The sequence below is a fragment of the Vulpes vulpes genome, chromosome 14, assembly GCF_048418805.1.
Source record: "Vulpes vulpes isolate BD-2025 chromosome 14, VulVul3, whole genome shotgun sequence".
NCBI lineage: Eukaryota > Metazoa > Chordata > Mammalia > Carnivora > Canidae > Vulpes > Vulpes vulpes.
In genome coordinates, this window is record NC_132793.1 from 616,612 (window position 1) to 643,583 (window position 26,972).

The following is a 26,972-nucleotide window of genomic DNA, read 5'->3' on the forward strand; positions in this document are numbered from 1 at the left end:
TCCTTTGTCCTGGACGACGGCACCGGTGTCCCCACTGGCCTCAGGCCTCTCTTGTCCTGCAGCCCACCTCCAATCCCCTGCCACAGGTCCTTTCTGGGGTCTGCAGAAGGAAGTCCCGGCCCCTTGGGGTCAGCCTCCCAGGTCTCACCTCTCTGGCCACCTGTGCCCCTCTCCTGCCGCAGGGGCCTCTGCAAACCCTCCCTTTCCAGGCCTCCCTCTCCAAGGCCCAGCTCTGGCCACCTCTTAGGAAGTCTCCCCAGATGCCTCGTCTGCACTCGGGGGCCTGGGTCTGGGCCCGCCCGGAGGCCAAGAGCGCTGGGTCCCGGTGGGCTGGGCCCTCAAGGAGGGTCTAGCAAGGGCCCAGCCGCCCTCCGTCCTGCTCCCAGGTGTCCCCCAGGGGTCCAGCTGCCGAGGTCCAGGCACTGGCAGGGCTCCAGGGTCCAAGGGAGGGCCGGGGCTGCTGGGGCGGTGTGCCTGTCTGACCTGGGGTGGCCGGGGCACCCGAGTGGGTGGGGAGCGGGGTGGCCAGTGCCTGCAGCCACTGAGCTGCCCTCCCACCCGCTGCCCCACCCCTCCTTCCCTCCCTTTCCCTCCCTCTCCTCTTCTCCCCTCCCCTCTCCTCCCCTCCCTCCCCTGTCCCTTTCCCTCCTCTCCATCTTGTCCACTTGTCCCCTTCCCTCCCTATCCTCCTCTCCCTCCCCTCCTCTCCCTCCCCTCCCCTCCTCCCCTCCCCTCCCTCTGCACTCCCCCCTCCTTCCCCCTCCCTCCCCTCCCCCCTCTTCCTCCTCTCTCCTCCCCTCCCCTCTCCTGCCTTCCCACCCCTCCCCCTCCTCCCCTCCCCTCCCCTCCCCTCCTCTCTTCCCCTCCCCTCCTCTCTTCCCCTCCCCTCCTCTCTTCCCCTCCTTCTGCACTTCCTCCCTCCCCTCTTCTCCCCTCCCTCCCCTCCCCCTCCCCCCACCACCCTCCCTCCCCTCCCCTCCTCCCCTCCTCTCCCTTCCCTCTTCTCGCCTCCCCTCCCTCCCCCTCCCTCCCCTCCCCCCTCCTGTCCTCCCTCCCCACCTGCCCTCCCCTCCCCCTCCCCCTTCCTCCTCTCTCCTCCCCTCCCCTCTCTCCCCTCCCTCCTTCCCCTCCCTCCCCTCTCTCCCCTCCCTCCCTCCCCTCCCCCCTCCCTCCCCTCCTCTTCTTCCTCTCCCCTCCCCTCCTCTCCTCCCCTCCCCTTCTCTCCTCTCCTCCCCTCCCCTCCTCTCACTCCCTCCCCTCCCTCCCCCTCCCTCCCCTCTCTCCCCTCCCTCCCTCCCCTCCCCCCTCCCTCCCCTCCTCTTCTTCCTCTCCCCTCCCCTCCCCTCCTTCCCCTCCCCCTTCCTCCTCCATCCCCTCCCCTCCCCTCCTCTCCCTCTTGTTCCCTCCCCTCCCTCCCCTCCTCCCCTCCCCTCCCCTCCTCTCCCCCCTCTCTCCTCTCCTCTTCTTCCTCTCTCCTCCCCTCGCCTCTCCTCCCCTCCCTCCCCTCTTCTCCTCCCCGCCCCTCCCCTCCCTCCTCCCTCCTCCCTCCCCTCCCTCCCCTCCCCTCCCCTCCCCTCCGCTCCGGCCCGCGCGGCGTCGCAGGGGTTAACGGGGGCGGGCCCAGGCGGCGGGCGGAGCCAGGTGGCCGCAGCGTCCCCGCGCGCGGCCCGGGCCGGCAGGAGCGCGGAGCCGCCGCCGCCGCCGCTGGGCCATGCGGCTCCCGGGCCGGGGGCCTGGGCTCGGGCCCGCGCCGCCCCCCGCGCGCCTCCTGCGCTGAGCCCGCGCCCCGCGGCGCCGCCGGCACGATGGTGCAGAAGTCGCGCAACGGCGGCGTGTACCCCGGCCCGAGCGGGGAGAAGAAGCTCAAGGTGGGCTTCGTGGGCTTGGACCCCGGCGCGCCCGACTCCACCCGCGACGGCGCGCTGCTCATCGCCGGCTCCGAGGCCCCGAAGCGCGGCAGCATCCTGAGCAAGCCGCGGGCGGGGGGCGCGGGCGCGGGGAAGCCCCCGAAGCGCAACGCCTTCTACCGCAAGCTGCAGAATTTCCTGTACAACGTGCTGGAGCGGCCGCGCGGCTGGGCCTTCATCTACCACGCCTACGTGTGAGGGCCGGGGCGCGGCGGGGGTGGAGGGTGCGGGGTGGGGTGGGGTGGGGTGCGGGGTGGGGTGCGGGGTGCGGGGTGCGGGGTGGGGTGCGGGGTGCGGGGTGCGGAGGTGGGGTGCGGGGTGCAGGGTGCGTGTGCGGGTGCGGGTGCGTGTGCGTGTGCGGGGTGCAGGGTGCGTGTGCGTGTGCGGGTGCGGGTGCGGGTGCGGGTGCGAGGTGCGGGTGCGGGCTGCGCGGGGTGCGGGTGCGGGTGCGGGGGCCGCGGGGGCGCCCCGGCCTGAGCCCCGCCGCCGCGCTCCCCGCTCCAGCCCAGGCCGGGGATGGCGCGCCCCGAGGGAGTCGGGTCCGGTCCGGGCGCCCGGCCGGGGTGGGGGCGCCGCCTCCCCGCCGCCCCCCGCCGCCCCCCGCCGCCCCCCGCCGCCCCCCGCCGCCCCCCGCCGCCCCCCGCCGCGGCCTGCCCTCCTCTGCCCGGTGGCGTCGGCCCCTCCCCCGCGGGATGGGAGCTGCGCGGCGCCCCAGCCTCCCCCCTCGGCCCAGGCCCCTCCCCACGGCCGCTGCGCGGAACAAAGGGCCGAGGGAGGGAGGGTGGCGCTGCCAGTCCTGCCGCTGGATCTGGGCTCCCCGGGCCCCTCTGCGCTGGGCTCCCCCAGGGAAGGGGCCGGGCCGGGCTGGCGGGGAAGCGCTGGGCCCGGCCTCCCGCAACCCCCAGGCCGCCGGCTCCGGCCCTCCTCGGCCCTCCTCGGCCCTCCTCGGCCCTCCTCCTGAGCTGCCGCCCGCTGCCCTGGGGCGGGGGTGTCCTAATACCACCTGCGTCCCCAGCCCTGGGCCCCCCCTTGGCACAGCCTGCGTCCCCCGTCACCCCGACCTCTCTGCTGGGCCGAGCTGCAGGAGCAGGTGTATGCCCGAGGCTCGCGGCACGCTCTGGGCTCCGGGACCCCTCCTTGGTCACTGGACACCCCAGAGGAGGGGAGCCGAGCCCTGAGCCCACAGCCCACACCCTGCACCCCAGAAGGGGCTGTCAGTCCCCCCAGGCCCCATCCAGGGAACGCCTGGCTCCCAGGGCAGGTCCAGTGACCTCAGGCCAGCGTGTGTGCTCGCGTGTGCCCCGCTCCTCCAGGGGCTGCTGGTGGGTGGCCTGTGCCGCTGGGAGCAGGGTCTCTGAGCCGGCAGGCACCCCCTCCCCTCCCAGCTCGACTGGGACCGGGACTCGGCCATTTTGTGTGAAAGAGGCATTTTGGGATGGGAGCGAGGATCGGATTCCGGGAAACCGTCTCCGACCATGTGCCCCCTGGGATGAGGGGTGTGGGCCCCATGAGTGTGCCCATGTACCTGAGTGTGTGCTCTGGACGGACCTCCGTGGGGGAGGAGACCCCAGGAGGAAATCCCAGGGGACAGGAGGGTGTCCCTGGGGAGACCACAGCCCTGGCAGGTGCCTTGGGCACTGTCCCCAGCCCCAGCGCTGAGCCACCCGGGGAGTCCTGGGGGGGCAGGGGCTTTCTTGGCACCGTGAGTGTCACCCCCCACCCCAGGGAGGCGACTCTGGCCCTCCCGTGTAGGTGCGCTCGGGTGTGCTGTTCATCCTTGGAAGATGTCTCCTCACCGGGGCCCTCCCATCAGCACGTCCCTCCCCGCCCAGTGGGACCAGCTCCGTGTCCAGGTCCTGCCCCGACCACCACAAGTGCTCAGAGCCCACCCCACCGCCCAGCAGGTGCCCTGCTCTGGCCTGTGGCTGCTGGGGTGGGGGGGCAGTTGCTGTGCTTTGGCCCACACGGCCCTGGCTGGCAGGACACGCTGGGGGGGGGGTCTCCAGGCCTCGGGGGCTTCTCCCTGCCTGGGCCCCAGGTACCCGGCTGCCTGCCTCCTGCCTCCTCAAGGCTGCAGCGCCCACAAAGGGACGCAGAGCAGGAGGGGAGGCCGGGTCAGGTTGCTGCTCTCGTGTGTGTGTGTGTGTGTGTGTGTGTGTGTGTGTGCACGCATGAGCCAGGACACGCCTGTGGCCACGGCCCCCACGGCCCTAGGGCCCCCACAGCCCCCACGGCCCCGGCAGTCTGCCCTTGGGCCTGCACAGCCCTTCGTGGCCTCCCCACCGAGGGCACGGGCTGCCCGAGCCCCCGTGCCCCCAGCTCCCTGGCTCGGGGAGGGCAGCCCCGCTGGCAGGGGGCTTTTTCTGGGGAGGGGGGGAGGCGGGGGGAGCAGCAGCTGTCGGGTGAGGCAGCCCAGTGTTGTCACAGCATCTGCGGCCTCCGCGTCCGTCGGGATGGTGGGCACCACGGCTCCTTGCCCCCAGGGCCCGTGCAGAGGGGCTGCGGGGGGCGGTGGACTCCCAGGAGGCCCTGTGGGCTGGCCCCGGAGGGTGACACATGTCCCGCCTGCTTGTCACCCTTCCCAGGCCCCCAGGCCTGCAGCCCTGTGCTGACCCCCCCCCCCACGCAGCCCCACCCGCATCAGACATCTCTCCTGTTGGGTGCTGGTCGCCTGCCTGAGGCCCGAGGTGCTGCGGGTGTGGCAGCCCCAGGGTCCCCTTGCCCAGCGTGGACTGGCCCATGTGCATGTCCTTTGGTTTGTCGATTCATTAATTAAAGGAAGTTCAAGCCCGTCTTCCCGGCCTGACGCTGGGGCCTGCGGAGGCCGGAGGAGGGGGCGGCCAGGCCTCGTTGACCGGCGCTCCTGGCTGGAAAGAGTCCCGGGGCCGGGGCAGTGCTGGGCCCTCCTGGGCCACCTTTGCCACCAGAGCCTGGCTTCTGGAAGGTGGCCGTGTGCCAGCCCATCTGGGAGTCCCGGTGGACCCCGGGGGCAGTGGCTCTTGGGGTGGGAGGGAGGTGGCTGCCCTCTGGCCCCTGGGCTTGGGGGGGGGGCCGCTTCCCCATCTACCTTGTGGAGGGGGCTCTCTTTGAAGACAGGCCCCTGGGAGCGGGGCCACGGCCACCAGCCCTCCCGGCGGGAGCTTTGCCAGACGTGCTTCCGGAGCCAGGAGCTGCCCTGAGTCAGGAGGGAGCCCGCGGCCGCCCGAGCTGTGGGCCTGCCCGGCCAGAGCCAGCCTGGGTCCGGCCCTCCCAGCTCGGAGGCCGCTGGGCCGTCCCTTCCTCTGCCTGTGGCCGGACGCAGAGGGACGCAGAGGGACGGAGAGCAGGAGAGCAGGAGAGCAGGGCCTGGGAGGACGGACTCCCGCACAGACTGGGCAGTGGGGGGCGGGGGCCGACGCAGCTGCGGGCACCCCACAGACGCTCCTCCGCTCCTCCGCCGGCCCCTCCTGCCCCGGGCTTGGCGGGCGAGCGCCTGAGAGCCAGGGCGCCTCTGTGTGCGGGGACCTCCTGGGTGCGGGGCCTGGAGTTTCCCCAGGGGGATGCGAGCCGCAGAAAAGCCTGGACTGCGGGTCAGGGGCGTGCGTCTGGGCAGGTGGGGCCTGCGGGGCCGCTCACCTGCTCCAGGCCGGTCCACAGGGGATCCCTTGGGGGCCTGGGTGCGGTGTGACCCCCACGCTCACTGGGAGCCCGGCAGGTAGTGCTTCGAGGGGGAACTTTCCACGTGGTTTTTCTGTGGCTGAAGGTGGGAGTGGAAGGGGGAGCTGCACGCGTGAGGTACCTACTGTGCAGGCCTCAGGTGTACCTCCGGGAGCCTCAGTTCTCACGGTGGGGAAACTGAGGCCAAGCAAGGCTGATGTGCTCCAGAGTTGTCCCACTTAAGCTGAAAAGCGTCTCTGCCTTGGAGATGAGGGTTTTCGGGTGCAGATCGCTGACCTTCCCCACATCTGGAAGCCACTTGGAGTGGCCAGGGTGGAACTGTTTAAAATAGGCCGGGTGGCACGTGCCGGTGACAGCGTGGGCCCGGGCGTGTGAGGCTGGGCCAGCAGCCCCCTCTGTCCGCAGGCGGCATCTGCTTTGGGGTCCGTGCTGGGGGCCGCTGGGCCCGGCGTGGTCTCCTGCCACACGGCAGCAGGCGGGGTGCAGGGCCGCCGGGAGCCCCTGGGTGGGAGGGGGCCTCGGGCCCGAGTGCCGGCCGTTCTGTTCCTGCGTCCGACAGCGTTTGAGGGTCGACGTGGCTCCGGAGGCGGCTGGGCCCCTCTTTGCTGACGAACATTCTGTTTCCAGAAGGAGGCTGGGTCTGAGTGGCTGTGTCCTCCCCTGCTTTCAAGCCACAGACCTCTCTGCATCCTTGGGGAGGGAGCGTCCCCGAAGAGTTGGAGAATCTTATAGAAATTTCCCCAAACGTGGAACCCGTGGAACCCGTTGTGGTTTCCAGGGCGACCGGGGCTGACCAGCCTGGGGACCTCCCCAGGTGGCTCAGAGTGAGATCACGCCCCCGTCTACTCACCGTGTCCCCCGTTTCCCCGGGGGGTCAGGTCCCACACGTCCCCGTGTCGCAAGGCCATAGGGAAGGGGGGCTGCCCGGTGCTCGTCAGCCTCACGGATCGGAGCGGAGAACCTCGGTTTCCCTGGAGGTCTGCACGGGTCGGGACACTCCGAAGGAGGCATGGCCGGGCTGACGGGTGGCCACCCGCGGGCCCCGCATGCCCACCCGCAGCTCCGGTGCTGACAAACCTGCGCCCCAGCGTGTCCTTGGGGAAGCTCAGCTCCAGGAGGCCAGGCCGAGTCGGGTGGGGGATTCAGTGCTTTAGGGTTGTTTTACTTCGTAGGTCAACGCACAGGCCGTGTGAGCGTCTGGGTGCAGGCCCGTGGGGGTGGATCCCTGCTAGTGAGAGCCACGGGCTGGCCTCTAGGACTTGGGTTTCGGACCGTCCTGTGGAAGGAGTAGGGTGGGAGGAGTGAGCTTTTCGGGGCATTTCATGGATGACGCTGGCAGCAGGGTCTCGGGGTGGGGCAGGGGAGGCCCCTCGAGGGTACAGCCTCTAGGGGACTCGGGGCCACTCAGCGCGTGCTCTGTGCCCCCTGAGCGTCCGCTAGAGGTTGGACAGCGCAGGTGGGGCCGGGCCAGGCCTGGGGTTCAGGCCGTGTCCTGTTGAAAGGCTCGGGGTGGTGGGTGGGCCCTGGGCTGCAGGCTGCTGCCCTCGCACACACAAGCCTACGAGGGACACGGGTCTGTGCCCGGTTTCTGGTCGTTGGAGACGGTGCCGGGATGCCCTGCACGTGGCTCACCTTAAACACCCTCGAGGACAGATGTAGGACCGTTCCCGGATGGACATTGCTGGGTCCCTGTGTCGGGAGCAGATAGCCCACATCCCCCGTCATGCCGGCCAGTCTCCGCTCCTCGTCACACGTGTACTTCGTGGCTCGCAATCCGTGCGGCGGCCTTGCTGGCGGAGGTGGTTCTGAGGGCACGTCCAGGTGAACGACGCTGAGTGGTGGGGACGGCCGGCTCCGGGCTACGTTTCCTCGTCTGTGGTGGGTAATGATTCTATTTTCTGCGAGTCGTCGACGCGATGCCGCGTGTGTGTGACGCTCACGAGGCTTGCGGCCTCCGTTGTCAGGTCGGCGTGGTTGTGGTTTAGCAGAATGAAAAGCCTCGTCGCGCACAGAGGCCGGACGCCGGGTGGACGGGGTGGGCCTGTCCTGGGCGGCGCCCCCGGCCCCGGCCCTCCGCCCAGCCGTGGCCACTCGCGGTCTCCCCAGTGGCCGGGCCTGCCTGAGGCGGTGGTGCTGCCGCTAATGAGGCCACATTCAGGCGCCAGGCGCCCGCTGACACTTCAGACGCTCGCTGGCGCGCTGCTCCGGGCCCCCGGCCGTGTTCCTGGAGGAATCTGCTCGCTCTGCAGCTGCCCGGCGTCGGGGCGCGGCTCGCTCACGGCCCGTGGCGCACATTCCCGGCGCTCCGAGCCTCCCGACGCCGAGGCAGGACCGTTGCTGGCCTGAGAAACACCATCGCGGCGGCTTGTGCCGATGGGCGTCCTGGGCAGCCCCTGTCCCCGGCTGGCCCTGCGGCCTCGGGCCGAGCCACCCCCGCTGCGCTGTCCCCGGAGCGTCCCACGGCCGTGTGCCCGCCGCCCCTGCAGCCTCAGGACGGCGCCTCATTTGTGGCGACGCACTGGCCGTCGCCGGAGGAGGAAGTGTGTCCGGTTGTGGCGCGTCCCCAGCAAAGCCGGAGCAGCCTGGTTGAGTCCCAGGGAGGAGGAAGAGCCGCGCACCCCCGAGGTCGCCCTGGAACAACGCCCTGGGGGGGTGTTTGAAGAACGGGGTTGTTCTGGGAATGACCCGGGTTTGGCCCTGGCCCCGCGCGATCCCACCCGCCCGTGCTCAGCATCCACCCCCCACGTGACTGCTGGCCTTCCTTTGCTCCGGGGGAGGTGGCTGCGTGGGACGGGGTCAGCGGCAGAGAGACTTTCACTGCTTCTTATGTGAATTTAAAGAGCTGTGGCTGGGGGGGGGGGGGCGCCTGGGGGGCTCAGTAGGTCAAGCGTCTGGCTCTGGGTCTCAGCTCAGGTCTTGGTCTCTGTCGTGAGTTCAAGCCCCACGTTGGGCTCCATGCTGGGTGTGGAAAGCACTTAAAATAGATTATAAAAAAAAAAAAAAAAAAAGAGCCGTGGCCGGAGTCCGAGGGGAGGTGGTCCAGGGATGCTCAGCAGGTGGACGGGTCTGGAGCATCTACTGTCGGAAGGACGGGGTTGGAGACCCTGAGGTCGCGCTGCCCCCGGGTCGGGAGCGCATTCCAGAGGCCCTGCCAGACCGAGCCCCGGGGGCAGCTGTAAGGTCCGCGTTTCTGGAGGAATCAGCTGCTTGGGAAGTGGTTCGCTCTCGGAGGGTTTGCGCGGCTTCCTCTGCAGGGGACTTGCTGCGGCGCCGCGCGGGCCGGTCTGGTTGGGAGCCCTCGGGGACTAGGGTGGGGCTTTCTGGGGAGGGGCGGGCTGGCGGGGTCTCCTGACAGACACGGTGCAGGTCTGAGTGCTCGTCCCTCCAGGGCACTGCCCGCCCTGCTGAGCCCCCAGCCTCTTTCCGGGTGGAGGGTGGGGGACGTGGCTGGGGGGAGAGACGCAGGGCCCCTGGGGGGCTGCCACTAATGCTTCCTGCTTCCTCCCCGGCTCTGCTTCATGTGGGTCTGGGTCTCGGGGGCGGTCTGCTTTGGGAAACGGGGTCTTCCAACCCTTCCTTGAGTGTCTGGGACGATGAGCAGGGTTGGGGACAGGATTGTTCTCAGGTGCTTCGCACAGTGTCAGCCGCCCGCCCGATGCTGAGGTCAGGACCCCCAGGGGGCAGCCAGGGTTCAGGCCCGGCAGGTACAGGGTGCGTGACCTTCTCCAGCAGCCCCCACATACGGCGCAGAGACTCCTGCTCCACGGGGCGGGGGGTGACCCGGCCACAGAGGGGTCTGGCTCCTCCCCAGCCCCAGCCGCCCAGAGCCTTGGTCCCGCTGCTTAGCATCTGGGGTTGGCTGCAGGGAGGGATGCCGGGAGGGCTGGCCACGGCTGCGCCTCTTGGGGGGCTGGGGGCTGGAGTGTTCAGGCCAGCCCGAGTCCGACCTTGTCTGCAGGATGTGCTCCAGAGCTGCGTGTCATCAGGCTCTACTGGTTACCCAGCTTGAGTAAAATTAGGTCTCTAATTCTTTTGGATTACTTGGAATAATTTTGCAAATGTACAGAAAGTCCTGATGGGAGTCGTTGGGCTCGGTGTCCCTGGATGTCCCTCAGTCACCTGTGACGGTGGCAGGCCGGCCGCCCGCGGTGAACCAGGCCGCGGAGCGTCCTCTGGCTGCGTGCAGAGTGTGCTCGTGTCCCTCCCGCGGGTCCTGTCGGGCTTGCGTTTTCCCTCCTTGGAACTCCCGGGCCCAGAACTCCTGAGTTGGCTTTCCCGTCAGGCTCGGCCAAGATAGAGGAAGGCCAGTTCCTCCTGGGACCCCAGGCCTGGGGGGAGGTGGTGAAAGGCTCCGGGCTCGGCAGAAGCAGGGATGGAAGCGGGAGGACCCAGCCTGCGGGGCCTGCGGGGCCTGTGGGGCTGCAGGTGTGTGAGCCTCCAGCAGGAGGGCCAGGCCTGACCCAGCCAGAGGGCCGGGAGGGCCGAGCGGGGTCGGGGTGGGCAGTGCAGGGCAGGGCCCAGCAGCCAGTGCAGGGCCCAGCAGGGCGGGGGCGGGGCGGGCGGGTGAGGCGCTGGCCGTGGTCCTGAGCAGCAGGCCCAGCGGTGGCCGCAGTCCCAGGCGGTCCCAGGCGGTCCCAGGCGGTCCCGCTGCACAGGGCGCTCCCGGGAGCCTGCGGCCAGAGCCAGGTCCCCTCTGCCCCCTGGGGTCTCGTCAGCTGGGAGCCGAGCTCACGGGGCCTGGGCCCTAATTGGGCTTCGACCCGGTGGTGCTACCGGAGTGGGGGACGCCGAAAGCCCCCAAAGGAGCACGGGGTGTGGCTCGTTGTTATCTTCCCTGGTGACAAAATCAGGTGCGCCCGGGGGGGGGGGCAGCTGGGGTGACGCCGACAGAGGCGGGTCGAGCGCCGTCTCCCGTTTAGGTGTCCCCCAGACGAGCCGGGGGCCACTTACCTCATCGGGTCCATGTTGGCGGCGCGGTGGGACCCCGGGGAGCTGCGTGTGCCTCCGTCGCTCCCGAGAGCTCCTGGCGCCCCGGGGGACAGGGTGGCCCGGCCCCACTCCCCTCACCTGTGCCCTTGGGGCCTCTGGCTTGGGAGGGAGCCGTGGCTGTGGGCCCTGGCGTCATTGGCCCCGTGTAGGTTCACGTGCGGCCTGTCCCCCAGAGAGGCCCAGGCCCCTCCTGCCCCAGGCCCCCCCCACCTCCTTGCCCTCTGGGTCCCTCGAGGACACCGCCTCCTGCCCATGGCCCCTCTCCTGTCCCCTCCAGTGGGGTTTGCAGACGGTGCGTGTGCTCACCGAGCCGTGGCTGAGCGGGGCTGCGGGCGGCTCTCGGCTGGATCCCACCTCAGGACGGCTGTCAGGATGCCTGTGCCACCCCTGGCGGTGGCTTCTGGCTGTGGGGGGGCCGGCTGAGCAGAGCAGGGGGGGAAGTGAATGGGCCTCAGCTCGGAGGGTCCCGGCCTGTCAGAAACCCGGGGACAGGGAGGAGGCCGCCCTGGGATGGATGTGGAAGCAGAAACGCGCTTCAGGCAGGAAGACGAGTGTGTGCAAAGGCCCTGGGGCAGGGGAGCTGGCCTGGGGAGGCCGAGAAGTAGACGGGAGGGGAGCGAGGCGCAGCGCCTGTGGTGTCAGTGGAGGGGCTTGGGGTCCTGTGAACTTGGGGCTCCCGACGAGTGGACGGCGAGGGAGCGATGCTCAGCGAGGAGAGACTCCTGCCCTGCGTGGGACCAGGCCTCGGAGGGACACGGGCCGGTGGGGGGAGCACGTTCCCACCCGGGGACAGGAAGGGGCGTCTGTGTGAAGGGCTGTGGCTGTGGAGCGGCCACGCGGGGTCAGCTGTGCGAGGGGCCGGGGTGGGCGGGAACGGGCTGTGGCTTGTCGGGTTCGAGGCGCGTGTTGAGCACTTGCTGTGTGCACGGCACAGTCCTGCGTGGGCCCCGTTGCCGCCCGCGGCCTCGGGCTGGGCCGGGTGCTCCCGGGAAGCCTCCGCTCTCACCTGGAGGCCGGGCTGGCCCCTCGGGAGGCGGCACCCAGGGTGAGGCTCGGCCCCCGGAGGGGTCTCGGGAGAGGGGCCCCGGCCGCGGCGCGATCTCACAGTGACCGTCGCGCCTGCCTTGCGCCCGAGCAGCCTGGTTCCCGTGTCCCCTGGAGGGTGGACGTGGCAGCGGGTCCTGGAGGCAGAGCAGTTCATTAGGCGCCAAATTAGATTCCAGGCGGTGGCACCGCCGTGGCCTGACGGGCGAGGCGGGCGGGAGGCTCCGGGGGGGCGGCGGCCTGCGGGGGGTGCGGGGGGTGCGGGGGTGTGTGCGGCCTTCAGCCCGGCCTTGGACTTCCAGGCCCCACCGCCCGAGGCGCTGACGGCGCCGTGTCTGCGGGGGGAGGGGGCTCGGGCTCTGCCCCGCCTGCAGGTTGGCACACGGCGCAGTCGCCGCGAGGCCTGGGAGCCTTGGGGTCAGAGACCCTCCCCTCCAGGGAGCGCCGGCGGGGCTGCGGGGCCGGGGCTGCGGGGCCGTGCTCATGGCCTCACATCCCGCTTCACTTCAAGTGTGGAGACGAGATGAATCCCCCGGCCCCGTCCTGCGTCAGTCTTGGGGGGCCCCCCAAGGGGTCGGGGTGCGGGCCCGGCGGGGGGCTCCGGCCTGTGCTGTGACCCCCCGTGGGCCCGGGAACGAGGTGCCACAGGTGCTGTTGTGCTTTTCCAGAAAGTGACTATTCCCTGAGGTCAGGGGTGGGGGTGGAAGCCGAGTGTCTCCCTGGAGGTGGGGCGCCCCCCCCTGCAGTGCAGGGGCAAGCAGAACACGGGCGTGCACACGCCTGCACACGCCTGCACACGCCTGCACACGCCTGCACACACACCTGCACTCCTGCACATGCCCAACCTGCACACATCTGAGCGCACACACCTGAATGCACACACACATGCCTGCACGTGCACAGCTGCACACACATGCACACACCCGCACACATACACCTGCACACACACATGCACACACCTACACACACCCACACACATACACCTGCACACACACCCACACACACCTACACACATACACCTGCACACACACCTGCACACACACACATGCCTGCACGTGCACAGCTGCACACACATGCACACACCCGCACACACCTACACACATACACCTGCACACACACATGCCTGCACACGCACAGCTACACACACCTGCACACACACACCCGCACACACACCCGCACACGCACCCACCTGCACACAGCTGCGCAGTGCGCCCCACAACCGACAGGTGTGCATACAGGCTGAGCACCGTGAGGGCCCCTCTGGCTGACGTGTGTGCCTCCGCCACCCCCTCGCCTGTCACCCCCGGTCACCCCTGCCATGCGCGCTGCACACCACAGCCCCAGCCCTCGGGACCCCAGGGGCTCTGTGCGGAGCTCAGGCTGCGGCCTACGTCCCCTCTGACGTCAGCTGGGGTCACTTGTGCTGCTGGGTGACGACGGTCCGTGTGCTGTGGGTGCGCGGCGGGCACGTGACCTGATGTGCCTCGAGATGCGGCCTGTTCCACACGGTGCCCCGTCTCCAGCGGCCCAGCTCCTCACCGTGGGGTGAGCGCCCCCTGAGGTCCCTCCTCACCGCCCCCCATGTGCCCCCCATCCTGGCCCCGGGACTCTGGGGCTGGGGCCGGCTGGTGAGATACGAGTCTCCTTGGCAACCACTGCCAGGGGATTCGCCGTGAGAACCGTCCTCAGGCTGCAGGAAACCGCCCCGTCCTGGCACCGGGGATGCCTCCCGCCTCCCTCCTCTGCCTGCAGCCTGGCTGGTCCCCAGGCCCTGCGGACAGCAGCGGGGACGAGCCTCGTGGCCAGCAGCGGGGCGGGCAGCTGCCCACCTGGCCGGGGAGGAAGCACCCAGCCATCCTGGGCCTGCAGCGCGGAGGTTTCCGTCGGAATGCTCCCCAGGAGCCGCGTGGGTCCCCGGGGCCCGGCGGGGTGGGCACCCCAGCTTGTGGCGCGCTGCGAGGGGTTCTCTGCCGAGGGCGATGAGCAGAAGGAGGGTCCCTTCCTGCCTCGGCCGTCAGGGGCGGGCACCAAGGATAACGGGGTGGCGGAGAGAAAGGCCTGCGGGCCAGAAGGCGGGAGCACGGCCCCTTTCGGGTCCCTGAGCCTCCGCGGGAAGCTCCAGGTCGGCCCGGTGACCCCGCCGTGGGCTGCAGTGACTCCCCCCTGCCCTATAGGGTGGCACCCGTGTGCTTGCTTGCCCTCCTGCGGGCTTCCCGGGGCTGGACCCCACCCAGGGGCCTGCATCGCAGAGGTCCTGCCCTCGGCTCTGCCCTACCCCCTGCCCTCACCCTTGCCCTGGTCCTGCCCTCGCTCACCTGGCTGAGCAGGAATGTGGCGTGTCTGCCTTTGGGTCTCTCGTCTCCCGAATTTCGGGCATGGCTCTGGACATCCCAGTCACGGCCCGTGGGGAACGGCTGCACCTCCACAGGCCATTCTGGAATGTTCCAAGATGCCAGAGCCATCCTCAGGAGGCAGGGCTGTGAGAGTCAGTCACCTTGGGACTCGGCTTTCTCTTTTCCACTTCAGGGGACCGTTTCCACCCAGCCGGGCTCTGAGTGTGCACTGACGCCCACGTGGGTGACAGTGGCACCAGGCTCGCCCTGCCCCGTTCTCGGGCTGCCCGACCTGCCCTCCGCCGAGTGCCAGAGCATGCTGCCTTCCCTGTGTCTGGGCCACTGCACTCGCTCTTCCCTCCTCCCCTCTTGGCCGCACCCACTCCTCTTCACCTTTGTGGACACCTCCTCCGGGAAGCCTGCCAGATTTCACGTCTCCCGTGGGCTCCCCGTCTCTCTGCACTGAGCCTCGCTGGGTTGGGAGCCCTTCCTGCCTTGGGTGATGCTTTCAGTCCCCCCCGGCCGCCGCCCCAGGCCTGCAGGGTCCTGACCCAGAACCCTGGACGCTCGGTGTCCTGCTCCTGGCAGGTCCACGCGGCCGGGGTGTGACTTCCCCACGGACCGAGTCGGGAGGAAACACCGGCGGGCCGAGAATGATGGATACGGACACGAGGCACATGAGAGATCTGGACGCCGTTTTCCAGGGCTCAGCTAATTGAATAAATGGTCTAATGAGAGGAAATTAATTGTGGTTTTGAAATGTGACTGTTGCCTCGCTTGCGTCTCGTCTGTGCCAGCGGCCCTGGCCTCGCTCTTCAGCGCCTCTGCTCGGGAGCCGGGCGGGCGCGGGCGCGGGGGGCCCCTCCACGGCCACGCTCCCCAGGAGGGTCTAGCCCTGCCAGCCTCCGGGGCGCAGGGCGGGGCCGGCCGAGGCTCAGACTCCGGGGTGCCGGCTGCTGTGCGTGCGGCAGCCTGGCCCGGAAGGGTCCCCCGGCTCCTCCTGTCCCCTGGGGCCAGCGGCGTCCGCTGCGGGGGTGTCCAGGGTAGCGATGATACCGGGAGGGGTGTGGTGGGCGGGCCCCGGTCGAGGTCCCCACACCACGTGATTTGTGGCGCTCAGGAGGGAGCCCCGGCCCCGGCCTGGCCTCGGTGCTCTGTCCCCAGGACCCACCCTCGGGCGGTCCCTCAGGCCGGCCCCCTGGCTGGCGCGTCGCACGGGGCCTCCCGCTGCCCCTCCCGGGAACCCGCGGGCCTTGTGTGCGCCCTCCAGGACCCGGGCTGGCGGCCGAGGCCGGCGCCGTTCTCGAAGGCCGCTGAGATGGGAACGGGCCTGGTGTGTCTCTGCCCGGAAAGGGGAGGCCGCACGCGGGAAGACGCGGACGTATCGAGGGGCGTCCCCGGGCAGCCCCCGGCCCTCGGAGGGTCTGGGGACCTTCCCAAAGCCCGAGGCTGCTGAGGCGGGACAGGGGGGCGTCCCTGGGCAGAGCGACGGCCCCCCGGGGCCCCTGCTGACCGCCCTGCCCTGCCCCAGGTTCCTGCTGGTCTTCTCCTGCCTCGTGCTGTCCGTCTTCTCCACCATCAAGGAGTACGAGAAGAGCTCCGAGGGCGCGCTCTACATCTTGGTGAGCGGCGGGGGTGGCGTGGGGGCGCGCTGTCCCGTCCCCTTGCTGCGGAGCCTCCGACCCCAGACCTGCTCCTGCATGAGCCTGGCCTCCCCCGCAGAGACCCCCAGAGACCCCGCCCGCCCCGCCCCACTGCTGCACTAGCGACCTTGTAGCACCCACCACCCACCTGCTTCTCCCCAGCACCCAGCCCGCCCCGCCGCCCCACCCTGTGCCCCCGCGGCGTCTGACAGCCCCCCCACCTGTCACTAGAGCCGAGGGCCCAGGTGGTCCCCTCCCCGGGAGGTGTGGGGTGTTTCCTGGAGGACGTGGGTGAGGGGCGGGGGCTGAGAAGCTGACAGCAAATGACAGGCAGGGGCGGGCGCCATGGCAACCACAGCGGGATGTCTTTGTTGCTGTTGGTGACGGAGGAGGAGGCTGATCCGTGTCTACACCGAACCTCAGAGGAGCCCTCCCTCCCCTGCCCACCCTGGCCCGGGGCCACAGGCCATGTAGAGGCCACACCCCCTTGCAGTTACCTGGGACCTTCCCTCAGCTTGGCCTTCTGTGCCCCCCCCCAGCTGACATGGGCAGGACCCCCCCAGCTGACATGGGCAGGACCCCCCCAGCATTGGCTTGGCCGGCCTGGCCCCTGCCCTGACCCGGCCTGGGGGTGGTGGCCGTGGCCTCTCCTGCAGGAAATCGTGACCATCGTGGTGTTCGGCGTGGAGTACTTCGTGCGCATCTGGGCTGCGGGCTGCTGCTGCCGGTACCGCGGCTGGAGGGGTCGGCTCAAGTTTGCGCGCAAGCCCTTCTGCGTGATAGGTGAGGCGGGCGCGGGGTGACCGGCTGCTCTGGAACCCCCCCCCCCGCCCCGTGGCCTTCCAGCTCGTGCTGGACGCAGCCTGAGCGGCCGGCCGAGGGGGGAGGTCGCGGGACAGTTGCCGCCCCAGGCCGGCTGGGCTCCTGGACGGTACTGTCCCCTGCTGTCCCTTCTCATGTCACTCGTCCATCGGTCCATCTCCTCGGGCGCCCCCTCCGCCGCGGCCACACGGGGGTGCCGGGCCAGCCCTGCCTGCAGCCCTGCCGTCTCCCGCAGACATCATGGTGCTCATCGCCTCCATCGCCGTGCTGGCCGCCGGCTCCCAGGGCAACGTCTTCGCCACGTCCGCGCTCCGGAGCCTGCGCTTCCTGCAGATCCTGCGGATGATCCGCATGGACCGGCGCGGTGGCACCTGGAAGCTGCTGGGCTCAGTGGTCTACGCCCACAGCAAGGTGAGCGGCCGGCGCGCCCGTCCCGGAGCCCAGGAGGTGGGGGCACGCGCGACCCCCACCCCCCGCCCCCCGTCCAGTCCCGAGCATCTTCCCAGAGCTGCGCGCTGCCGCTCGGCTCCGTCCGGGGCACTGTTCTGCGGCTCGCGCGCCGGGTGCTGGGTGCACGGGTGGGCGCCTTCTAGACGCGGCCGCCACCGGGTGCCTGCAGCCCCGTGTCCTGACGGGAGCCCGACCCCGCTCTCCGCGACCCTTCCCGCCGGAGCCCGAGCTGGGGGCTTGGTTGGCAGCATGGGCAGGTGTCCCCGAAGGCACTGGGGTGCTGCCCCCACCCCCTCTGGGAGCCTCCTGCGCACCCAGGCCACCCCGGTTCCCAGCCCCAAGCCTGCTGGCCGGGCCGGGCTGGGCTCCCGCGTGTGGCGGCCCAGGTCCGGGGACCACCCGGCGGGGAGGAGGTCGCCAGCGCCCCATCCCCCTGCCCCGGGCTCAGGGCCACGCAGAGCCCTGCGGACGCCGCGCCCACAGCACACGTCCCCGGGGGTGGGCCGGGCGGCTGTGACCGAGCGTGTCCTCCAGGAGCTGGTGACTGCCTGGTACATCGGCTTCCTCTGCCTCATCCTGGCCTCGTTCCTGGTGTACTTGGCGGAGAAGGGGGAGAATGACCACTTCGACACCTACGCCGACGCCCTGTGGTGGGGCCTGGTGAGTCCTGGCCGCTGGGCTCATGCTCCTTCCCTGGGACGCGCTCGCCTGGCACGGCCTCCCCTGGGGTCCTCCCCTGCCCACCCTCTGCACCTGGTCCCCAGGATGTGCCCCTGCCCCCTGGGCGTGCACGGGGGACAGGAGGGCGCCTGCCTGGAGCGTCTCTCTGGGGCCACCTGCTGGCCACTCAGGAGCAGGATGCTGGCGGGGGTGGGGAGTGTGTGGGTGCTCCCGGGTGTGCACCGCCCCGGGGAGCCTGTGCCGAGCTCTGCTGGTCACTCCCCTTTCTTCCTTATCGGGAAAACCTCTGTGCTGGACGGAGGAGGGGACTGGAGACTTTGGACGGGAACCCGGGCCTCCTGGTGCCCCTTCCAGGCTGCCCCTCGGGACCTGCAGCCCCTGCTCACGGCCGCCCGCTCCCAGGCTCCTGGGTGGTGCCTCTCCCCGGGTCACCCCCAAAGGGTCTCTCTCACCCTGGACAGGGACGGCCGGCGCCCGTGGACTGTGCCTCCCGGGGACCAGGCTGTGCCCTGCGGGCCGCGTCCCCATGAGCTGGCTGGAGCCTGGCCCGTGTCCCCAGACGTCCCCGGCAGGGCGCTGAGGGCCCATCCATTGCGGGGGGGGGGGGGGGTGTGTGCAGGGAGGAGCAGGGCCCGGGTCCCCGGGACCCCACACCTCTTCCCCAGGTGCTGGCGGCGAGGCCTGGGGCAGGTGCTGCAATCTGACCCGCATTCAAGCGGGGATGCTACTGACTCGTAACTATTTTATTGATTTGCTGACGCCGGGAATCTGCGTCCTCGGCCCAGCCGAGTGGGGGCAGCGGCCGCAGGGCCAGTGGCTGCCGCCGACCTGCTGACGCCGCTTGCCCGCCCCCGGCCTTGCCAGCCTCAGCTCTGTGCAGAGGATTCCTGGGAGGGAGCGTTGATTTGAAGGGTCTTTGTCTTTAAAGTCGTGACTTTTATTTGTTTGACCGGGTGGGGGTGGGGGAAGCAGGAAAGTGGGCACGCGGGGGCGGGGGGCAGGGGCAGGGGGCCGGGGCAGGGGGAGAAGCGGGGAGCCGGACCCGGGACTCGATCCCAGGACCCCGGGATCACGCCCTGAGCCCCAGGCAGACGCCTCCCTTCACCGACTGAGCCCCAAGCGTCTTTGGTCTTTCAAATGTGCTTCGTTTGTGCTGAGCCCCTCGGCCAGTGGTTCCCGCACTGGGAGAGGCTCGAGCACCGAGGTTTTGTGTGAGGAGAGGATGCCCCTGCGGCCGCGCCCGCTGCTGGCGGCCCTTCCTCCCCACTCGCGCCTTTCCAGAACTTTCTGTGCAGGCCGCAGTGCGGATGCTGCCTGCTTCTAGGGGCGCGGGCCGTGATTTATCCAGTGTGGCCGGGCGTGGCCTCCAGGGGTGCGCGGCTCTGGGAGGGGCCCGCCCCATCCACGGTCTGGGGGGCCACCTGGAGCTCGCCCCGCGGGCAGCGGGCCCTCCTGGGTGCCCAGGGCCCCTCTCCCCGCGGCGCTGGGGCAGCTCACCCTCCAGCCGCACCCCTGCGCACCTTCCCACTCCTGGGGCCTGGGTGTGTCGCCCTCCCGAGGCCCCGCCCGCCCCTTCTCTCCCCCTGGCTCCTGCTCAGCACCACCCGTCCAGCCACCGACCCTCCGCGCTTCCTGGCGCTGACCCCGCCCAGCGCCCAGAGCTGCCCTCCCCCAGCTCCCTCCCCTCCCTCCCCACTCCTCCTCCCTGCACTCCCCTTTGTGCTCTCTCCCCACTGCTCCCCCGTCCTCCCTGCCCCTCCCCCCTGCTCCCCCGCCCCTCTTCCTCCTCCCCTTCCCTCCCCTCTTCCTCCTCCCTCTCCCTCCCTGCGTCCCCTCCCTCCTCGATCCCCACACCCTCCTTCACACTCTCCCCTCTGCTCCTCCCTCCTCTCTGCTCCCTCTCTCCTCTCTCCCGTCTCCTTTCCTCCTCCTTCCCCCTGCTCCCTCCCCCATCTCCTCCCTGCTCCCTCCCTCCCCCATCCCCCTGATCCCCTCCCCTGCCCTCTCCTTCCTGCTCCCTCCCCTCCCTCCTCCCTGCTCCTGCTCCTCCCTGCTCCCTCCCCCCACCCTCTCCTCTCTGCTCCCTCCCCCTGGGCGCCTGCTCTGGCCAGTGTGAGCTGCCCTGGAATGTAGAGGAAGAGGCGGGATCTGGAGGGTTTCACACGTTGCAGGGGTGTCACAGAGGTGAAGGCTGAGATGCAGACCTCACTGGGCCTCGTGTGGGCGGTGACGGAGGGGTGGCCTCTGTGCCTGCCCAGCCTGCCCTGTGCCAGGCCCCTGGGGGCTGAGGAAGAGCGTCCAGGTCAGGGTCATGGGCCTCCACGGTGGTCACGGCCAGGCCAGCTCAGTGACCGGCCTTGGTGCCCCACAGATCACCCTGACGACCATTGGTTATGGGGACAAGTACCCCCAGACCTGGAACGGGAGGCTCCTGGCCGCCACCTTCACCCTCATTGGCGTCTCCTTCTTTGCTCTTCCCGCGGTAAGTCTTGCCTGTGACTCCTGGGTCCCCATCTGTCACTCACTGTGGGTCCTCGCAGCCCTGAGATTGGCCAGTAGGGCCCTTGTGACCAAGGGCAGTGCTGTGTGCTGACCTGGAGCCCGTGAGAGGTCACAGGGGACCCTTGCAGAGGGGCGACGGCTGTGTCAACTGCCACCCGTAGCTGGTGTGGGGGGGGCGACCCTGCTGTCCCGGTGGCAGTGGCCGCTCGCCAAGAGCCAGGGCCTGCACTTGCCTCCTTAGAGATGAGCAGGGAGGAGGGTCCTCTCTGGGCGGGGGTGTCCTGGGTCGTTGCCGCTGCGCTTCTGGAAGCCAGAGGCTCTGAATCCGAGTGTTTGCCGCAGCGTGGTCTGCGGGTGGCTCGGGCGTGAGGCGGGGGAGGGCTGTGGCCGCGGCCGCATGGGACTCTGATGACTTGCAGGGCATCTTGGGGTCTGGCTTCGCTCTGAAAGTCCAAGAGCAGCATCGGCAGAAGCACTTTGAGAAGAGGCGGAACCCGGCGGCCGGCCTGATCCAGGTGAGCCCCGCGGGCCGGGGAGCAGGGGGTTCCCGGCCTGTCGGGAGCAGAGAGCCCCCGGCCCCAGCGCGTCCCCTGCGTGGGCGGGCCACAGCTCCTGCTCCTCTGCAGGGGCGTGGCGGGCGTGGCGGGGGGCTCGGGGTGCCGAGAGCCAGCGGGACCCGGGGGCGGGTGTGCCGTGTGGCCTGAGCTGCACAAGACCCCCGCCAGGGTCGCAGTCGGCGGCGCGTCCTCGGCTGTCCTGGGAGTGGGCCTGAGCCCCAGGCTGCCCGGGGGGCCCTCCCCGAAGCTGGGGAGCTGGCTGGACACGGCCCTTCGAGGATGGCGTTGCCCGTGGGCACGTCGGCCTCTGTGGGTGTGCGGACGTGTTTACCTGTCACCTCAAGAACTCCCAAGGGCCACGGTGTGTAAGTGCCGACGAGCAAGGAGGCGCGTACACGGGGCGGAGGTCGCACAGGGAGACGCGTGGCCCTGCCCTGCTCTCCCGCCCTCCGAGCCGCCCGCTCCCCGCGTGCCCATGTCCTGCTTCTCCCAGGAGGGTCCTCGGCGCCTTTCCCGTCACGACTCGGTGGTCGGTGTGCGGCCGTGCGCCTGTTCCCTGCGGCTGGACACCGAGTGGGAGTCCCGGGCCTTGTGCTGAGCGGTCCCGGGGCATGTTTCTCCGTGGGCCTGCTGGACGGAGGGCCATGCCTGGGTCCTGCTTCGGAGGCTGGTGGGGGGAGCGCGGTCCTGCCGCATGGGGGTCCTGCGCCCGGGGGCGATTTCCCATCCTGGAGAGGGAGAGGCGGGGGGGGGGGGGTAGCCCAGAGGAGGCTGTGGGCCCTCCATGCCCTGGAAGCATCTGCGGGTCCATGACCCTCTGGCGACCGGGGTGCCGGGGCCCGTGTCCGCCTCATTGGCCTTATGTGCCGTCCCGTCAGAAGTGGCCCCTGCCCATCAGGGTGGGCGTCCTCACACCCAGTGCCCGGGGCAGGCTCTGAACAGCAGCAGGAGGCGGAGGGGGCATCGCCAGCCCTGTCCTCAGGGCCCCAGAGGTCGGAGGTGACTCGGGGGGGCGGTGTGGGGGCAGGACCCCAGCAGCGGGGAGGGAGGGGAGGAGAGGCCCCAGGCTTTGGCTGGAGCGTCTGGGTGGACAGAGAAGTCGGGAACAGCAGGAGTGTGTTGTCGTGACCCCAGGTTGGGGCGTGTGAGGTCTGGAAGCTGTGGGCCCTCGGGCAGGTGCCAACGGGAGCTCCGACTGGGCCGCCGTGCGCGGCGTTTGGACCCCCGGAAAGGGCGAGCGAAAGGGCCGCGAAGAACTCGCCAGAAAGCAGGAGCCCTGAGGGGGCTCTGGTGGCGGAGGCGGCCTGCGGCAGGAGGCCTGTGCGAGACCTCGGGGCGCGGCGGCGGGGGCGGGGGGGGGGGGGGGGCGGCCCTCGGCGACTGCAGGGGACTCGCTCAGACCCTGGGGCGGCCACAGGCTGAAGTGCCCGGGCGGGGACGTGTTTCCGGGGCCCGTGGGCTCCGGAGGGCGGGGGGCTGCGGCCATCTCAGCACCGACCGGCCGGGCCCTGTGACGGACGCACGCGAGGTCCGGGCACGTGGGAGCCGGTCCACGGGGAACGGGATGACCAGGGACGGCGGACACGGGCGGAATCGCGCGGCAAAGCACACGTTCCTACGTGAGAGCGGGAGCCGTGGAGGAGCCCGGGCAGCGGGGCCGGGGCCGCGAGCACATGGGCCATGCCCGGGCGGCCCGGATGGGGGCCGGGAAACCAGTCCCCGAGCGGCGGTGCCGCAGGCGCAGGTGGGAAAGCGCAGGCTCTTCCACAGCCGGGGTCCGGCTGCGGGGTGTCCGGCCTGAGGAGGCCGGAGTTTGACTCTTCAGCAGAACGAAGTCCAGATGCGTCCAGAAACCCGCAGTGAGAGCCAGCGCCGGGTTCTTAGAAGCAACGGGCGCGAATCCGCACGGCTCTGGTCTCTTAGGTGCAAGACCGAAGCCCAAGCAAAAGAGAAAAATAGATAAATGGGACTTTATCGAAATCAAAAGCACGATCAAAATCGTGCTCCGAGGGACACGGTGAACAGGGTGAAGAGCTAACGCGCGGAGCGGGAGGACGGACCGGGAGCGTGGGGTCGCGCAGACGTACGGAGCGACAGGTGCTCCGGGTCGGGGAGATGGGGGCCGTGAGCAGCGTGGGGAGCACGCGGGGAGGCGCAGAGGCTGGAGCCTGTGGCCACGGGCGGGCCCCCGGGTCGGCGGTGCCCGAGCACCCGGCAACCCGCGTCCAGACCTCAGACACCGGCGACCGCCCTGCAGTGTTGGGGCTCCCGCCCGGCGGAGGGGGAGGCTGTGGTGTTTCTGCGCAATCGGACGTCCTTCCATCGTGGAAAGGACCCACGCACTGACCCCCGCTAGGACGTGCACGGCCCGAGCCGGCGGTGTGTGGCCTGCTGAGGGGGCACGCGGAGGGCGGGACGCGGGCGGGCGCGGGACCTCGGGGACAAGGCTGGCGGCGGCGGCGGCGGCGGCGGCGCCCCTGTGCCCCGAGTCAGACGCTTGGAGACGGTGCGTCGTGTGTGTCTCACGATGAGGAGGGGCCGCAACGAGGCTCAGGCCAGGCTGAGGCGGGTTGGAGGGTCTCCCCGTCCCCGCCCGGCTCCGGGGGTCACCCCTGTGTGTGCGTCGTGCCCCGAGGGTCGGGGATGACCGCCCGACACCTCACAACCGCCAGCGCCGGTGAGGCTGGTGATGAAAGGCCCCTGCAGGCCGGGCGCTGGGTGCTGGGTGTGGAGGCGCATGCCCACCCTGCGGGGACTGCGGGGGCTGCGGGGGCTGCGGGGGGCTGGGGGGCGCGCAGGGGCTGGGCCCTCCGGGAGGCGTCTGACCCTCGCCCGCTTCCCCCTGCAGTCGGCCTGGAGGTTCTACGCCACCAACCTGTCCCGCACGGACCTGCACTCCACGTGGCAGTACTACGAGCGCACGGTGACGGTGCCCATGTACAGGTACCGCCGCCACCCGGACCCCGCCGCGCGGCTCACCGCCTGGTCTTCATTCTGTTTGTTCTGAAACCCATTTTTTCTGTTGTTCATTATTTTCATTGGTTTTTCTTTTCTTTTCTTTTTTTTTTAAAACAACGTGTGTGCTTTCCACGGAGTCCTGTGTGTGATTTATTTCGCAGTATTAATTTTGGTTTTTGTTTTATAGCTCGTGGCTCTTATTTCTCACTCCATCCACCCCTTTGCTTAGCTTCCTTGCTGTGGGTCACATAGTGTGAGCGCGGCGGAGACAGGCCCTCCCGAGAGCTCGCGGCGCCCGCCGCCCGGCGCCCCTGCGGGGCGAGCCCCAGGGCTCTGGAAGTGGAAGGGTAACCTCGACCCTGTGTCCTCCGAGGGCCAGGCCCCGTGTGCGGAGGGGCCGCAGCCGGGTGCAGGCCAGCACAGGGCACACAGGGCCCGCGGGCGCCCCGGGGAGCAGTGGGTGCAGGCCCGGCGGCGGCAGGAGGCCCAGGGGCCGCCGCAGGTGCTTCCCACCCTTCCCGAGGGCAGGTGCGGCCCAGGGCGAGAGTGCGGCCCCCTGGGCTTTGTCTGTGCGGCCTCTGGCTTAGAACAGGTCTGAGGTGAGACAGGCTGGGACCCTCGGGTGGACCCCCCGCCCCCGCCGGCCTGCCCTCGCCTGCGGCGTGAGGCTGAGCCCTGGGGTCCCAGCACGAGGATGCCCCTTACCTGCCCCGAAGCCGGGCCAGCATCGCCCCGAGGACCCCAAGTCAGCCAGGGCAGGCAGGGTCCAGCGTCCCCAAGGCCCCGGCCCCTCCCGTGTAGACACCGCGCCCTCCCCAGCGCCCGTCCCCAGGCAGGCTCCGAGCCCCGCGCTTCGGGGAGTGCGGAAGGCTCCTGCTCCCGTCCTGGGCCCCACTCGGGCCTGAGCCGGGCTGACCCTCGTGCTAATTTTCTTTGTTTTGTTGTTTCCCCCACTTTCCTCGACCATTTGGTTCATTTTCTTTTTCTTATCCCGTTCTTTTAAAATTTCCGTTCTTTTCCCTCTGTGTGTGTGTGGAAACCCCTGAAAGCTCGCAAACTCAAACCTACGGGGCCTCCAGGTAGGAGATGCATGGGATGGACAGCGTGTACGGTGTGGTTGTGTTGTGTCTGGGGCTGGTCCGGGGCTGCCCCCCGAGCCCCTGGCCCCGGGCCCGGTCTGGGGGTACAGGCACCGCCCTGCTCTCCCCGCGGCCTCCCTGCCTGGAGCCCGGCTCCCTCTCCGACCGCCCCTCCCCTGTCCGCTGCTTTTCTCGGCTGGATCCTCTGTCCTCCCTCGTTGTCCGTCCCGCGTCCTGCTTCCTGCCTTGTCTCAGTAGCCGCGCCCCTGCCCTGCGCCCCTGTACCCCCACAGGCCCCGTGTGCAGGGCACAGAGCCGCTGGACACGGGGCTTCGGCCTCCCCAGCCGGGGGCTCCCCGTTCGGCCGGCAGCTCGCCCCTGGCGCTGCTCGGGCTCTGCCCTCCGGACCCAGGAGGACCGAGGGCCTGCCGTCCGCGTGTGCTGCCCCAGTCGCTGCGTCCCCAGGGCTCACCCTCCCGCCTGACCCCCAGCCACCACCCGAGGGGAGCGGGGCTGCCGAGCTGCCCAGACACTGTACCCCGCACACAGTGCAGCTCCTCCGTGGGCCCTTCCCTGCCCGGGGGGGACCGTGCCGGGTGACGGCGTCCACGCACAGGCGGGCAGGGGCAGGGCCCGGAAGCTCGTGGCCCATGACGCCCCGTGGGGCCGGCTAGGACCTCAGTGTCCGTTCCCAGCAGGGAGGAGGGCCGGTGCCCGCGGGCATCTCCACCCCAGCCCCTGCCTGTCCTGGCCTCGTGCAGAAGACGAGGTGGGCAGTGTCCTCCCTGTCCGCTGACCCGGGGCTCTTGGGGCCCCAGGCTGCCCGGGCGCTTGGGGTGCCGTCCTGTCGTCCCTCCGCCCATCTTCTCCAGACCCCGGGGTCTGTGGAGCACCCACACCCCCACCCCGGCCTGGGTGGCTGAGTTGTGCCCTCGGAGCCGGCCGACCCTGACCGGCCGCTGCCGTCTCCTGTGGGATGCCCCCGACACGTCCCCCACTCCCGCCGGCCCGCTGCCCCTCGTCCTCCACGGCCGCCCTGGAGTGATGGGCTGCGTGTGGCCCTCACGTGTGTGCGTGCACGTCCCTGCCGTGGCCCTGCCCGTCCGTGTCCTGTCCCCTGCTGTGTGTGTTCAAGGCATGACATCCTCTGCGTGTCCCTAAACTTGGACCTGCGTGTGTGTGGGCTGAATGGGGGCGCTGTCCGGGCTCCCACAGGCCCACGGGTGGTGGTCGAGGGGCAGCGGGGAGGCCACCTCTGTCCCCGTGTCCAGTCCTGGGGCCTCTTGCTGTGCCCACGGCGTGAGCCCGCCTGACCTGCTAGGACTGGGCTGCCCCGGTGGGGGGGGGGACGGCCCTGGCTCTGCGGAGGCTGCAGGGGGGGCAGCCGGGCTGGGCCGGGCAGCAGCGAGTGAGGGCAGGCCCCACGGCGGGCGGGGGCGCTGGGGTCGGGAAGGAGGGGTGTGGAGGGGCCGGAGCGAAGCCAGTAGACTCGGAGGCCGCTGCCAGTGCCATGGATTCAGGGGGGCCGTGACCCCACTTCGGAGGCCTGGGGAGCCACTGGGTGACCTCCGGCGGGGCCTGTGGGTGGAGGGAGAGGAGACGCAGACTCCTGCTCGCAGGTGAGGGCTGGGCCGGTGCAGGGGGGTCATGTCCTCTCCCGCCATGTATAGGCTCAGGCACTGATGCTTCACCAGAGGGGCCTGGGGGGCCAGGGGTCCCCAAGGATGGAGGCTGAGGACAGGGTTGGGGCTGAGGCTGGGTGGAAGTCTTCGAGCCTGGCTTCAAAGGAGCGCTTGGGACTCCTGCTGAGGGCTTGAGTGGGGGTCACGGGGAGGGGTGGGGGGTCACATGGCAGAGTGGGAGACACAGGGCAGAATAGGGGTCACGGGGAGGGGTGGGGGGTCACATGGCAGAGTGGGGGACACAGGGCAGAGTGGGGGTCACAGAGCAGAATAGGGGTCACGGGGAAGGATGGCACAGGGAGGGATGGGGGCACAGGGCAGAGTGGGGGTCATAGCAGTGTCAGATGCCATAAGTGGGGTGGGGGGTCACAGCATGATAGGGGGGTGTCAGCCGGTGGGGGCTGGGCCAGGAAGGAGTGGGGCAAGAGGTGTTTCCTCACAATGAGATGCAAAGTGAGGGAGGGCAGAAAGCAGTGAGACCTCGGGCTTGGGCAGAGGGTGGGTGGGGGAGGGAACTGACCCCCGATGTGGGGAGCAGACTGGGGGCCCCTGGGCTGCTGGTCCTGTGGCTGGGGGTGGGCGTCCAGGCTGCACGGGGAGGACTTAGCTATGCTCGGCCTCCATGGAGGTCCTGCCTGGAGCTGCCCAGGGGCGGGGAGGGGGGGAGG

The 26,972-nt window shown here is 70.2% G+C and overlaps 1 protein-coding gene across 28 annotated transcripts in view; it reads left to right on the forward strand.

Moving 5' to 3' along the window:
• Positions 1-1,681: 1,681 nt before the first annotated feature.
• KCNQ2 (potassium voltage-gated channel subfamily Q member 2) overlaps positions 1,682-26,972 on the forward strand; it is a 42,151-nt gene continuing 16,860 nt past the window's right edge. For 19 of the 28 annotated variants that reach the window (XM_026015151.2, XM_026015160.2, XM_026015153.2 and 16 more), the window contains exons 1-9: positions 1,682-2,101; positions 15,462-15,552; positions 16,230-16,356; positions 16,631-16,806; positions 17,380-17,505; positions 19,898-20,008; positions 20,448-20,543; positions 23,434-23,528; positions 24,593-24,622. In XM_026015151.2, the coding sequence (XP_025870936.1) occupies positions 1,806-2,101; positions 15,462-15,552; positions 16,230-16,356; positions 16,631-16,806; positions 17,380-17,505; positions 19,898-20,008; positions 20,448-20,543; positions 23,434-23,528; positions 24,593-24,622 (1,148 nt within the window). In that variant the 5' untranslated portion in view covers positions 1,682-1,805. The remainder of the gene's footprint in view (positions 2,102-15,461; positions 15,553-16,229; positions 16,357-16,630; positions 16,807-17,379; positions 17,506-19,897; positions 20,009-20,447; positions 20,544-23,433; positions 23,529-24,592; positions 24,623-26,972) is intronic. The other 9 variants (XM_026015155.2, XM_026015156.2, XM_072735371.1 and 6 more) reach the window with 1 other exon arrangement.